General features: G+C 54.8%; 1 protein-coding gene across 1 annotated transcript in view; it reads right to left on the bottom strand.

The window, feature by feature from the left end:
• Window positions 1-5,023, bottom strand: part of Krt84 (keratin 84) — a 6,179-nt gene extending 1,156 nt beyond the window's left edge. Inside the window, exons 1-8 of the mRNA XM_055626997.1 lie at window positions 4,457-5,023; window positions 3,528-3,736; window positions 2,967-3,027; window positions 2,324-2,419; window positions 1,447-1,611; window positions 1,223-1,348; window positions 633-853; window positions 191-222 (exon numbers count right to left, since the gene is read on the bottom strand). Of these exons, the coding sequence (XP_055482972.1) occupies window positions 191-222; window positions 633-853; window positions 1,223-1,348; window positions 1,447-1,611; window positions 2,324-2,419; window positions 2,967-3,027; window positions 3,528-3,736; window positions 4,457-5,023 (1,477 nt within the window). The remainder of the gene's footprint in view (window positions 1-190; window positions 223-632; window positions 854-1,222; window positions 1,349-1,446; window positions 1,612-2,323; window positions 2,420-2,966; window positions 3,028-3,527; window positions 3,737-4,456) is intronic.
• Between the last annotated feature and the right edge of the window lie 6,787 nt (window positions 5,024-11,810).

The raw sequence follows: 11,810 nt of genomic DNA, 5'->3' as shown, positions 1-11,810 counted from the left end.
TTTTTTTTTTTTTTTTTTTTTTTTTTTTCGCTGTTTACTCTTAGTTCTGGGAGGCTCTGTTGAGGACATGCTCCCAGTCCAGGGACCCTGACTGTCACCAGCTATCTCAGGAGCTTCCCGACTCCCACTATTGTCAAAAGGAAATCTGAAGGGGAGAGAAGCAATGGTCTGAGAAAGGCCAGCTACTTACATATGTTCACGGGTCCAACGCCCTCACAGATCCTGGAGAGAGAAACAAGCGAGTTCACATGAGCGGCCCCTGCTTGCTGCCAGGGGCTTCTTGTCTGGGCGGACCGGGGGCTGGTGAGTGTCGCCCCCAACTGTTAGCGCAGCTTGACACACGACATGTTGCGGGAGACCGCCTCTAGGTTGTTGGACTAAAGTATTTGGTGACCTGTTACGGTCTCTAACAGGCTAATCAGCAAAGCAGAGCGCCCAGGGCCTGGAGCAGCTCGTCTGGGAACGCACTGGACGACGCAGTACCTTGAACACGCTGCCAAGGGCAACCGACTGATGTCTTGGGAAAATACAGTGTTTTCTCTAGAGACTGCCTGTTCCGGGTTTCTTCACCTGGTTCCCTCCCCTTATTCGGTAATCTCTCTGGATGTCTGACCTCCTCCTCCCGCCCTCACCGGCTCTCCTCGCCCTCCAGCAGGCGCCTGTAGGTGGCGATCTCGATGTCCAGGCCCAGCTTGGCGTTCATGAGCTCCTGGTACTCGCGCAGCTGCCGCGCCATGTCCTGCTTGGCCTGCTGCAGGGCGCCCTCCAGATCTGCCAGCTTGCACTTGGCGTCATTGAGGGCCGCCTCGCCCTGCTGCTCCGCCTCAGCCACGGCGGCCTCCAGCTTGGCACACTGCAGGGAACAGAGTTGGCATGTGGTAGGGACCCAGGGTTTACCAGCGGGGCTGGAGACAGTGTCCCGACAGGTGTGAAGCCTAGTACCAGGCCTGGGGTGGAGGCTGCTTTTGCATGGAGAGTGGGGTGCTTCTTTTCCCTCTTGCCATCCCCCTCGGGCTCCCACTGCCTGAGACCTGAGGAATCCAGTCTCCCCTACTTGCTGAACCAGCCCCGGCCCTCCTTCTCATCCAGGAGTTTTCCTGGACAGCCCTTGGGTTTGTGTCCAGGTCTTGGTGGGTCCTTTACCTTCACCAGACTTGGGGCTCCTCAAAGTCAGGGCCCTGCCTCTCCTCCCTCTGGAGCTTTTTCTTCTCTTCTTTCTCACCTGAGCCTTGGTGTGCTCGACCTCTGTCTTCAGCCTCTGGATCAGCCGGGTCAGCTCATTGATCTCGTCCCTCGTGCTCCGCAGATTGTCACAGTGTTGGCCAGCTGTCACCCGCATCTCCTCGTACTGGGGGCAGAGGGCAGGGTTTTGACCACACAGGGTCTGCGCTGAAGACCCCAGGCCCCAGGGCACCTGTGCTCCACCCCTGGTCTCCCGATGCCCACCTTGGTCTGGTACCAGGCCTCCACGTCTGCACGGCTGCGCCTTGCCACCTCCTCATACTGAGCCTTCACCTCGGCTATGATCCCGTCCAGGTTCAGGTCCCGGCTGTTGTCCATCGTCACAATGACGGACGTCTCTGAGATGTGTGACTGCAGCAGCTGGATTTCCTGTATTGGAGAAGCAGTAGACGACCCCTGTGACCCCCCCCCCCCAGCCTCTGGCTCAGAAAAAGGCACATTTGAGAAGCAGTGGGGTCTGGCTTTAGGACCCCTGCCACATGCTTAGAGCACACCTCCAGTGCTTGCTTTGGCTTAGGTGACTATCAACACCAGGGGCACCTCAGGTGACCAGAGCAACAGCTGCTTAAATTCACGTTTGTCAGGGCTGGCCATGACCCATCGAGAAGTAATGATATTTTAAAATGTAGTAGAGCCCAAGTATTCCTAGATCCAGAATTTTCAGAGAACCAGGGTCTCCACCCTAGTGAGGCCTTTGCCCTACAGCTCTGACTGCCCCAAGCTCAGACTAAATGGGTTGCTGGGAAGAAAATGGCATTGGTTTGGTTAGTAAAACCAGATGCACTTCTTTTCCTGTTTCAAATCATTTTGCCAGGCATTCCAAAACCCTGTCTTTGGGTTGGCTGATGAAGGTTTGGATCACAGACGATGGGTGTCCATTGTCAGGCCTGACATGGCCGTGGAGACGCCTACCTCCCTGGCCTTCCTCACCTCCACACACAGTGTCAGGGAGCACAAAGGTCTGAGTGGGGGTGGAAGGAGGTGTATGAAACCAGCCTCTGGAAACCTGGAGGCCTGACTCAGTGCTCCGGGCGTGTAGGCTGAGCAGTCTCATCCGTAAACACCTACAGAAGAGCCTCACCTCCAGGTACAGCGCCTTCAGGAAGTCAGCTTCCTGGGCCAGGGCATCCATATTGGCTTCCAGATCAGATTTATTCAGGAAAGCTGTGTCTACATCCTGCATAAAAAAGAGAGAGGAGCACACTGTTCACCCTTCCCAACTAGGAGGGGCCCGGAGGTGGGAGGGAGGGTCCATCAGCTCCTAATGGCTCTCTTCTCCTATTACAACATGGTAGTCCCCACCGGGGCTGCGAGACCTTAGCCAGCGGTTATTTAAAAGCAAAGACAGGGGCACAGCGATGCCATCAAGCCTGAAGCCCTGAGTTCGATCCTTGGGTCCTACAGGATGGAAGGAGAGAACGAATTCAAGTTGTCCACACAGGGACCACGGTATCCATGTTCCCTGCCTTGCATGCCAAGTAAATGAAATAAATTTACAGATACAAGTAGAGGAAGCCTTGATAATTCAAGAAACATAAGCATCAAACTTTTTCAAGCTCCTGGTGCCGAAACTCATAATTTGTGGTCCTGTCAGAACTTTGAAGGGAGCCTGACGTGACCTTGGGGTCCTGATGTTTGGGTGAGCAGTTTCACCCCTGCCGGGCTGCCCGGGGTTCTTGAGAATCCCGTACAGAACTTCTCCTGGATTCTCTGCTTCTGCTTACCTTCTTTAGAGCCACAAACTCATTCTCAGCGCTGGCTCGGCATCCAACCTCCCCTTCATACCTGGCAGCACAGAACACGAAGGGGGTAAGCCCTCACTCTCGGTACCTCAAGCCCTCATCAATCCTGAGACACGGTCATGGTTTGTGGAGGAACATGGTTCTCTATTGCTACTGTCAGATTAGCATCCCTCAGCCCACTCTTTAAACTTCTTCTAAGCTAGGGGCCTTCACTTAGGGTCTGAGAACCTGGACCATTGCCACAGTTGTCTGTGAGAAACGACTCAGGGTCCTTGCCACTGGGCACAAAGCAAGCAGGACCTAAGGCAACACCGACCGTGGGCGCTCGTCTTAAAACAAAAGCCCTCTCTCGCAGAGTCGAGTCACCCATTCCCACTACAAGTCCCCCGGTTCCAAGATGCCTTTTTCCTTGACACCCACAGAGGCCTTTCACTGTCCCCAGTGCATGCGGGAGCTGGGTTTTGTCCTTGTTGATGCGGGTGCTCAACACTGTGCCGGGAACAGCCCGCGGGCGCCCAGGTGTGGGCAGGGCCACGCACTCACTTCTTCCTGAAGCCCTCCAGGACGTCTTGCATGTGGTTCCTCTCAGCCTGCAGCCGAGCCTGGTCACCGACTAGCGAGTCCAGCTGCCTCCGCAGGTTGGTGATATAGTTATCAAAGAGAGGCTCCAGGTTGCTCCGGGCACATTTCTGGTCTTGGAGGAAGCTCCATTTGGTCTCCAGGAGTTTGTTCTGTTGTTCCAGGAACCTCACCTACAGTCAAGGACCAAACACAACACATTAACATGCTTCATAGTTTGGGGGGCCCCGTGGTCCTAGGAGGTGGCTGCCTGGGACTGTACCCCACAGCCAGCATCTCTGATAGTCTATCAGCTGAGCTCATTAGCTCCAGGCAAAATGAGCCCACAGGGGTTCTTTTCCCTCTCCAGACGGAGACCAGGCCTCATCTCCATGCAGGTACGGTCTACCCGGCATCTGCTTTTGGAAAATTCACAACAGCATTTCTTTGTGTGTGCTACTGATGATCATCTGTTTTTCCCCAGTCCCAAGCAGATCTTCACAGCCCATGCTGAGTGTGTGGATTCTTTCCACTCCGTTCTCCACTCTCCCACGGCTGAGACCGCCAGTCTCGGAAAAGATGAAAATCTCCCTCAGAACACCGTGATCTTAAAGGATGAAGTATTTGACCATGAGCCAATCGAACATTTGGCTGACATCCCACCTGTGTGGGGCACACTGCTAAGTGACCAGGAAACAGGGCTTGCTTTGCCCAAATGCCCTTAAGTTTGCCTGGTCGGTCTTCCTTCTCTCCAGAAACTACGGCCAGCGCCTTAGTCTGTCTTGCCACGCACCATTCTTCTGCCTTGTCTATTCTCGATGCAGAACTGTCTAGAAGCCATTTTCCCCTCAATGCCCTTGGCAGATGCTCCCTAATGCTCAGTGCCTGTCCCAGAGGTTCAGCCAGCAAGGTACCTTATCAATGAAGGAGGCAAACTTGTTGTTGAGAGTCTTGATCTGCTCCTTCTCGTCTTTCTTCACCCTCTGGGCGTTGGGGTCGATCTCCAGGTTGAGCGGTGTCAGCAGGCTCTGGTTAACAGTCACCGCTGTGATGGAGGGGGCTGACGGGCCTCCAATTCCTCCAGTTCTGTAGCCAAAGCCAGGACCGCCAAAGCCAGGGCCTCCAAAACCATAGCCGAGGCCACTGCCAGCTCCAAATCCCAGGCCAATACCACTGCAGGTCCTAAAGCCCAGACCGACTCCACTCCCGTCACCAGAGCCAAAGGCCATCCCATTGCCAGCTCCAAAGCCAACTCCACAGCGGATCGGACGAGAGCACCCAGCTGCTATCCCGGGCGAGGATGATTCAAAGCTGACGACACTCCGGCTACCAAAGCCACCCAAGCCCCGGAAGCCAGACCCACTCCGGCAGGAGGCAGAGCTGGCCCGGAAGCGGCTCAGATGCTGAGGGGCCATCGCTGAGCAAGAGCTGAAACTTCCCACCCGGTGACCGGAGCTGACTCTGTAGGAGCGGCAAGACATGGTGGCCCTGTGGGTGACAGCCGAGGAGCAATGCGGAGTGGGGTGAGCTGGAGCTGGGAGTCCCTGTGAGGTTAGTGGATCCTCTCACCCCTTTTATGTGTGTGTGGACATGAGGATTGGCCTCATAAAAATGAAAAAAGCCATTTGAAGGCATTTATGAGCTTGGGTAGTTAGCAGAAACTCCTCACATCCGTAACGTCCTTCACAGTGAACTAATTCAGACACACCTAACTTCATCACTGTGCGGGCTGGAGCAGGCGACCTATAAACATTAAAAACGCATAAACACATAAACATTATAGTCCTATTTTCCCCATAAGTCCACCACAATTGCCATTATGGGGACATTAATTTGCTTTGCCCATAAATCCAAAGGTCTTTTCCCCCACTCTCAGTGGCCAACCACTGGAGACTGCTAACAGTTCTAGCCAGAGGCTCTGGAGGAATGTGCGAATCCAGAACTAACTCTCTCAAGGTCTCAAGGCATGGGGGGGTGGAGGAGAGGGGGTCTGGAAGCCGTGAGGAGAGAAACAGCTTGCTGCATCTGTGTGGACACACTCAGCGCTCAGACCTCTCAGCTGGGTGCCGTGGCCCTTCAGGGTTTGGCTGTTTATATAAGGCCTGAATCTACAGCAGAACTCTTCGGGGCTGACTCGAGACTCTCCAAGGACATCCATTTTTTAGTGTCTCCTCTGTCCCACATGACTTGGGCCCCCACCCTCAGCTCCCAGGTTGTCCTGGAGCTGAGCTACCCAGCACTGACCTCCCAGGCTCCTGGAAACATCCGTGATTCTTCACTGAGTTACAGAAACAAAGCAATAATCACCTGGACACAAAACGGAAAGTCCAAAGCTGGTGGAGAGCTTCACGGGGTGGGGGGTGGGGCGGCGAGATCGCAGACATGCAGAACTCCAAGCTTCTGCTCATTTTCTGTGCTCTCTGCGTCCCGTGCTTGGGGAAACACGTCTTTGCCTGGGTGCTTGCAGCATACTTATGATGGACATATTGATAGACCTATATATGACATGTATATAATGTATATAAAGTTATATCAGTGCTTTTTTATTAGAAGCCTACTCAGGTGCAAATTGTTTTTTCTGTCAGCTGTTTGTCTAAAGAGGGAGAAGAAAAACAGCAGGAGAACACTTCTAGTGAAGGTCCCAGGCTCTGCTGCCGCACTCCTCGGCCTCCTCAGCCCTCACCTCCCTTGACCTATCGGCGGCGTTGGGTCAGCCGGCACACCTCTGCCTTTCAAACCTTTCTGCTCCCAGACACTGCAGTCTCCCAGGTCCCCAGGGTCTTCTCAGCAGGTCCCGCCTCCAATCTCTGCGCACCCAGCGCCCCGTTTCTCATCTTTGCCTGGGGACATCATACAGACTCATACTCAGACTCAGGACTTTAAGCCTCTGTCCACCAGCCAGAACCAGTGCATGGCTGCACCCCAGATGGCCCCTGCATTCTGTGTCCTGTTAAAGGTTTTTTTTTTTTTTTAAATTATGTACCTGTGTATGCGTCTCTGTGAGAAGGCATGTGCAAAAGAGTTCAACTGCCCACAGAGGCCAGAAGACAATGCTGGGTCCCTTGGAGCTGGAGTTAGAGTGAGTTTGGAGCTCGGTGCAGGCAATAGGAATGGAACTTGGGTCCCGAGGAAGAATAGGGCACACCCGTAACCACAAGCCTCCTCCCCAGACCCCCAAGCACCTATTTTAACCAGTATCTCCTACGTAGACATCAAACAGGTACCTCAAACAACATATCCCAAACTTGCCCTCGTTTTCCCCACTTCATGTATTTTCCTCCCCTCCCCCACCCGGCTCTGTAGGGGGCTCAACACAGGGCTGTGCCAGTCTCGCTTTCTCTGCTGGAGCTCACGTCTCGGAATCATCCTTTCCTCCGTGTGTTTGCTCAGTGTTTCACTCCGTCCACCACGTGCCCGTCTTCACAAGATCTGGACCTCGGGTTCTGCCTGCTGCTCCGTGCTGGCCACACCAGCTGGAGCCCACAGCTCGCTCCTCGTTGGGTCTACTGACTCACGCTCCTGGGTGTCTCTGGCTTTTGTCTCTGTTCCTCACACCATCCCTAGCACCGTCACAGACCCGTTAGACCATGCTGTATCTTTGCCGTGGACCCAGAACCAACGCCTCTATGCGCTGACTGCCACCTCTGCCCCATTGCTCACCACAGCCCAGCCAGTCCTGCGTGTCCACCATTCCGGAGGGACGCTCCGCTGCACTTATCTCTTTTACTACTGGGCTGTTATACCTCTAACTGCTCCTCAAATCCTTTCATGTCTTTGCTCATATGCCACCTCTTGCCCACGGTTGGTGCTCCCTGGCCTCTCTCTGCTTCCCTCTCTCCTGAGGGCTCCTTATCACCCGAGCCACTCTTTCATGGGTCTGTCTGCTATCATCTGTCCATCCTGGCTGGAGAGCTAGCTCTAGGCAGAAGCACTATGGCGGCATGTTGCTTTGTTGAAAGAATGAATGCACTTCAAGGGTTAACAGCAGAGGAAGGAGAGAGAGAGGCATTTGGGCTTTTGGCTTGCAGGTATTTTAGGGAGAGGAGCCTCCAGGCACCAGGGTGGAAAGAGGGGGCCCTGGAGATGCCGGGGCACAAAAATTTGAGTGCTCACAAAACAGATTCAGATTTCTTCCCCCAGTTTTGGTTGTTGGAGTTTTTGACTGCCTGCTCAGAGAAAGGGGATCCGCTTGCCTCTGAGGCCAGGCGAAGTGTCACGGGGGAGTGGGAAGGACCCAGGAGAACTCCACTGGAGGTGGAAAGGCCAGGAGACAAAGGGGTGGCAGGAAGAATGGCAGAGAGGGTAAGAGGCTTGGCTGGGATGGTGGAGCCGGCTGGACTGGATTAGATCCCACTCTCACCCCCCCCCCCCCGTAGCAGTGTGGCCCGGGTCAGTGTGTTCCGGTGCAGGTAGGTCCAGAGGCAGAAGTGTCTGTGTGCTGAGAACTTGAAAACGGTGACACCACCAATTAAAACAGGGCTTTAACACTAGCCACACCCTGGCTGTTCTAAACAGCGTCAGTGTGCAAATACTACCCAGGCACATGGTTTGCCGGTGTCCTTCGGGGGCCTGGTTAGTCAGTCTGAGTTCAATGTCCTCGAGTTTGCTCTTGCTGCCGGCCCTCTGACTCAATCTTCCATCTGCTTCTAGGCAGTCCTGCCCCCCAGTTCTGTACTGTACCCCACAGTCTTATTGCAAGATGCTCATTGCCCCATTAGGCATTCCTAGGCTGTCTTCATTTGGGCTTTCCTTGTGCTCTGAGCAGGAAGGGTGGGAGGGAGTGACTAGGGCCAGTCGAGCAGAACCCGCCACCATCAGCACTTTATAGCTCTGAGATATTATTTCGACAGATGATGCATAGCACAGTCCTGAGCCGTGTTCAGGGGGAGGTGGGTGGAGGCAGGGGGAGGGGCCCCTCTGGCAGCTCCGCTGGAGCTTTTGCTGCTGTGACAGTTTCTCTTGTCAGGAAGCCTGAACGTAATCCCGAAGACCTGCCTCTCCTCAGTGGTGTGACTGAGCCTCGACTGCTGGGTCATCATGATACAATCTGGGGCAAGGGAGGAGGGGGAACCCCCTCCTAGCTGGCCAAGTGATGTCCAGGAACCCTGGGTAGGCCTGGCTGGGCCTGTGGGTGTGTGTGGGAAGGAGAGGAGGGGAAGCCCAGATGCCGAGGAGGCTTTGCGGAACCCCTCCTTCTGCCTGGGCATGAGTTTGTGCTGAGGTTCTCATGTTGAGACCTGCTCCTGCCAGGAAAGCAAGTTCTGGGTCCCCCCTCCCCCACAGAAAATGGCAAGGTGGGTCAGAGGCGGAAGTCACTGTTGTCCAGCACCTTCCCCCTGGGCCCTCTCAGACTGAGGCCCCAAAGGTTTCCCTAAAGGAGGCAAAGGGCTCCCCTTTTATTGGGTGACGATGCCTACCCACCAAAAGGATGAGTTTTCCAGGTTGGGTTCAAGTTCCTCGTCTACAGAGCATAATGTGTCCAGAGCAAAAATGTTGCTCTTGGCAGGAGTGGAGCTCAGGCTGCTCCTACAGAGCTGCACATGTTTTCACGGTGTGTGTGCTGGGATGGTGTGTGTGCCCTTTGTCCTGATGGCCTAGCTTCCTCCCTCTGCTCAGTGCCCTCCCTTCCTTCCCCTGGCCCCCTCCCGCCCCTGCCCTCCCCTTCCCCCTCCTCGTCCCTTTCACCCCTCCCCTTCACGTCCCCTCCCCTTCTCCCCACTCCCCACTCTACACCAGGGACTGAACACAGGGCCCTGTGCATGTTTGGCAACTGCTCTGCCTGAGCTCTATTTCTGCCCCTCATTCTATGGTGCCCAGGCTGGCCTAGGATTATCTGTACTCTGTGCAGGGCTCTGCAGTCCTGTGTTAGCCTCCAGAACCACAGTGCTGTTTTTGAAGCCATTGCCACAGGCCAAGGTGCTGAGTTTCTTTCTGAGTGCTTGGTAACCCTGGCTGGGGAGAGCAGCAGTAAGAGGGCCTGGGGCCTCATGAGGAAAGGCCACTGGGACAGTGGCAGCGTATTCTGGGGAAAAGCTCCTGGGGCAGGAAGTGCTTGACAACCACGACAGGGAGGGGGCATGGGCTTGTGAGATGCTCAGGAAGGCAGACACAGGAAGTAGAGCTCCCTTCCGGGCTGTCTACCCTCCTTGCATGGCTGCAGATTCTTCCTCAGCTGTCTTTATTGGGGCCCTCAGTGAGGAAGTAGGATTAGAGTCATCTCACCCACCAATTCAGGACGCCTCCTGTTTCCCAGCACCCAGTGGGGCTGCGTGGAAGAGAGTGTTCCTGGGTAGAGTGGAATGAGAACCAGGTTACCACCAGGAGGCACTGTCTGCCTGCTGTGACTCACCTCTCACAGGTGGAAGGGAGAATGGGTTGGCACAGGTGCCAGCCTCCCTGGAATGGAGATGTAACCCAGCCTGAGTGGGTGTCCACAGCCAGTGTGGGACACAGTGCTTGGGACCTCCACCTCACAGCCAACACTCTTAGGAGCCCCAGTGACCTGGAAGCAGAGTCTCTCAGGGGCTGGTGGCTGATGCCAGGCCAGAGCCCTGGGTCTCAAGCAGCAGGGAGCATGGCAGGGACAGGGACCAGGCAGAGAAGGAGGCTCTCCCTTGCACAAAGGGTGAGACCTGGATCCCAGCTGCTGAGCCTCCCCTGCGGCCTCTCTCCACTCAGAGCCCCGCAGGCCTTTGAGTTCAGGCACACCTGCTACCTACTGCACTTCCTGGGAAGCTCAGTCCTGTTGGCTCAGTTTCGTCCCCACCCCACTCAGCCACACTTATATCGACGACAGCCATAGTCAGCGCTGAGGTCTGCACACCCATGAAGCTGCTCTCAGAGCACTAGAGAATAGCGCACGGCGCCACACAGCACGCTTCTTTAAGGGGATCTGGCAAAGTTTCTGTCTGTTCCCTGATGTTTGTGGCTGTCGTTACAATTATAGGACATTTTTACCACGTCAGTGAGAACCTCTGTGTCCCTGGCTCCTGGCTTCCTCTCTGGCCGGCACTTCGGATCTACCCTCCACCTTTTATCTCTGTGGATTTCCTCACTTCCAGCAGCTGAGTCACAGTGGCCAGTCGTGACCAGTTTTTTCTCTGCACGCTTCAAGGACTGCCCGTGTTGTGGCATGCGTTAGCCTCCGACCCCTTTCCAAGAACACAGTAATACTTCGCTGCTGGACTGTGTCATATTTGTTTGAGTTGTTTCCAAATCTTGGCTGTTGTGAACGAGAGAGCAGCTTTTAGTGTGCAGGCCCACACGCTCCTTCCTCTTGGGCGTGTGCTGGAGTGAACTGGTAGGTAACTCTGTGTGAAACATTTTCAGAAACCACTGTGGTTCATGGCTGTAGTTGTGCCGTCTGTCATCCTGTCAGCAATCGGGCATTCCCACCAGCCTTTCCTCGGGGGACCACACGGCATCTTAAATCATCACGTGCCACCACTGGGCATGCCCGGCTCCCAGCCCAGCTCTCTGTCTCTGTCTCTTTGTTCCCTCTTTCTGTCTGTCTCCCAGTCTCTCAGTCTATCTCTCTTACTTGTGCCCACTCTGAGGTAGCCTTTTGCTCTCTTCCCTCCCCCAATAAACCTCTTTCACTACATCATATGAAACCTCTTTCATAACATCTGTTATGTGGCAATTTCTTTTCTTTTCTTTCTTCTGTTTTTGTTTTTTTGAGACAAGGTTTCTCTGTGTAGTCTTGGTCTTCCTGGAACTCACTCTGTAGACCAGGCTGGTCTTAGACTCATAGAGATCTAACTGCCTCCGCCTCCCTGGTGCTGGGATTAATGGCATGAGCCATCACCCAGCTTTGTGTCGTGATTTCTTGGTGGCACACCCTGCCGCCAACTTGCCAAAGCCACCCCCACCCTCGCTGCTTTGTCTTCCCAATGGGCCCTTAGTATTGGCACTTACCAGGAGGGCTGCCTCCTTCACCTCTGCATGGCCCCCGCCTGGCAGCCCGACTCAGGCTGAGCACGGTGGCACACACCTTTAATCCAGCACTCAGGAGGCAGAGGCAGGAGGATCTCTCTGTGTTTGAGTCTATCCTGGTTTACACAGCAAGTTCCAGGACAGCCAGGACTACACAGGGAGACCCTCTCTCAACAATAAAAACAAAAAAACAAAATGAAATGTATTGCCTAGGTGAAAAGGAGATGTGTGGCTCTCTTAAACACTGCCCAGAATCCCAGCTCCAGGCTCCGGGCTCTCTGGTCCTATGCCCCGCCCCCCCCCCCCCCCCCCCCCCCCCCCCCCCCCCCCCCC

The sequence above is a fragment of the Psammomys obesus genome, unplaced genomic scaffold (genome assembly GCF_907164565.1).
Source record: "Psammomys obesus unplaced genomic scaffold, mPsaObe1.curated_primary_1811, whole genome shotgun sequence".
NCBI lineage: Eukaryota > Metazoa > Chordata > Mammalia > Rodentia > Muridae > Psammomys > Psammomys obesus.
The sequence above is the reverse complement of the archived record's forward strand: the minus strand, read 5'-3'. Positions and strand labels throughout refer to the sequence as shown.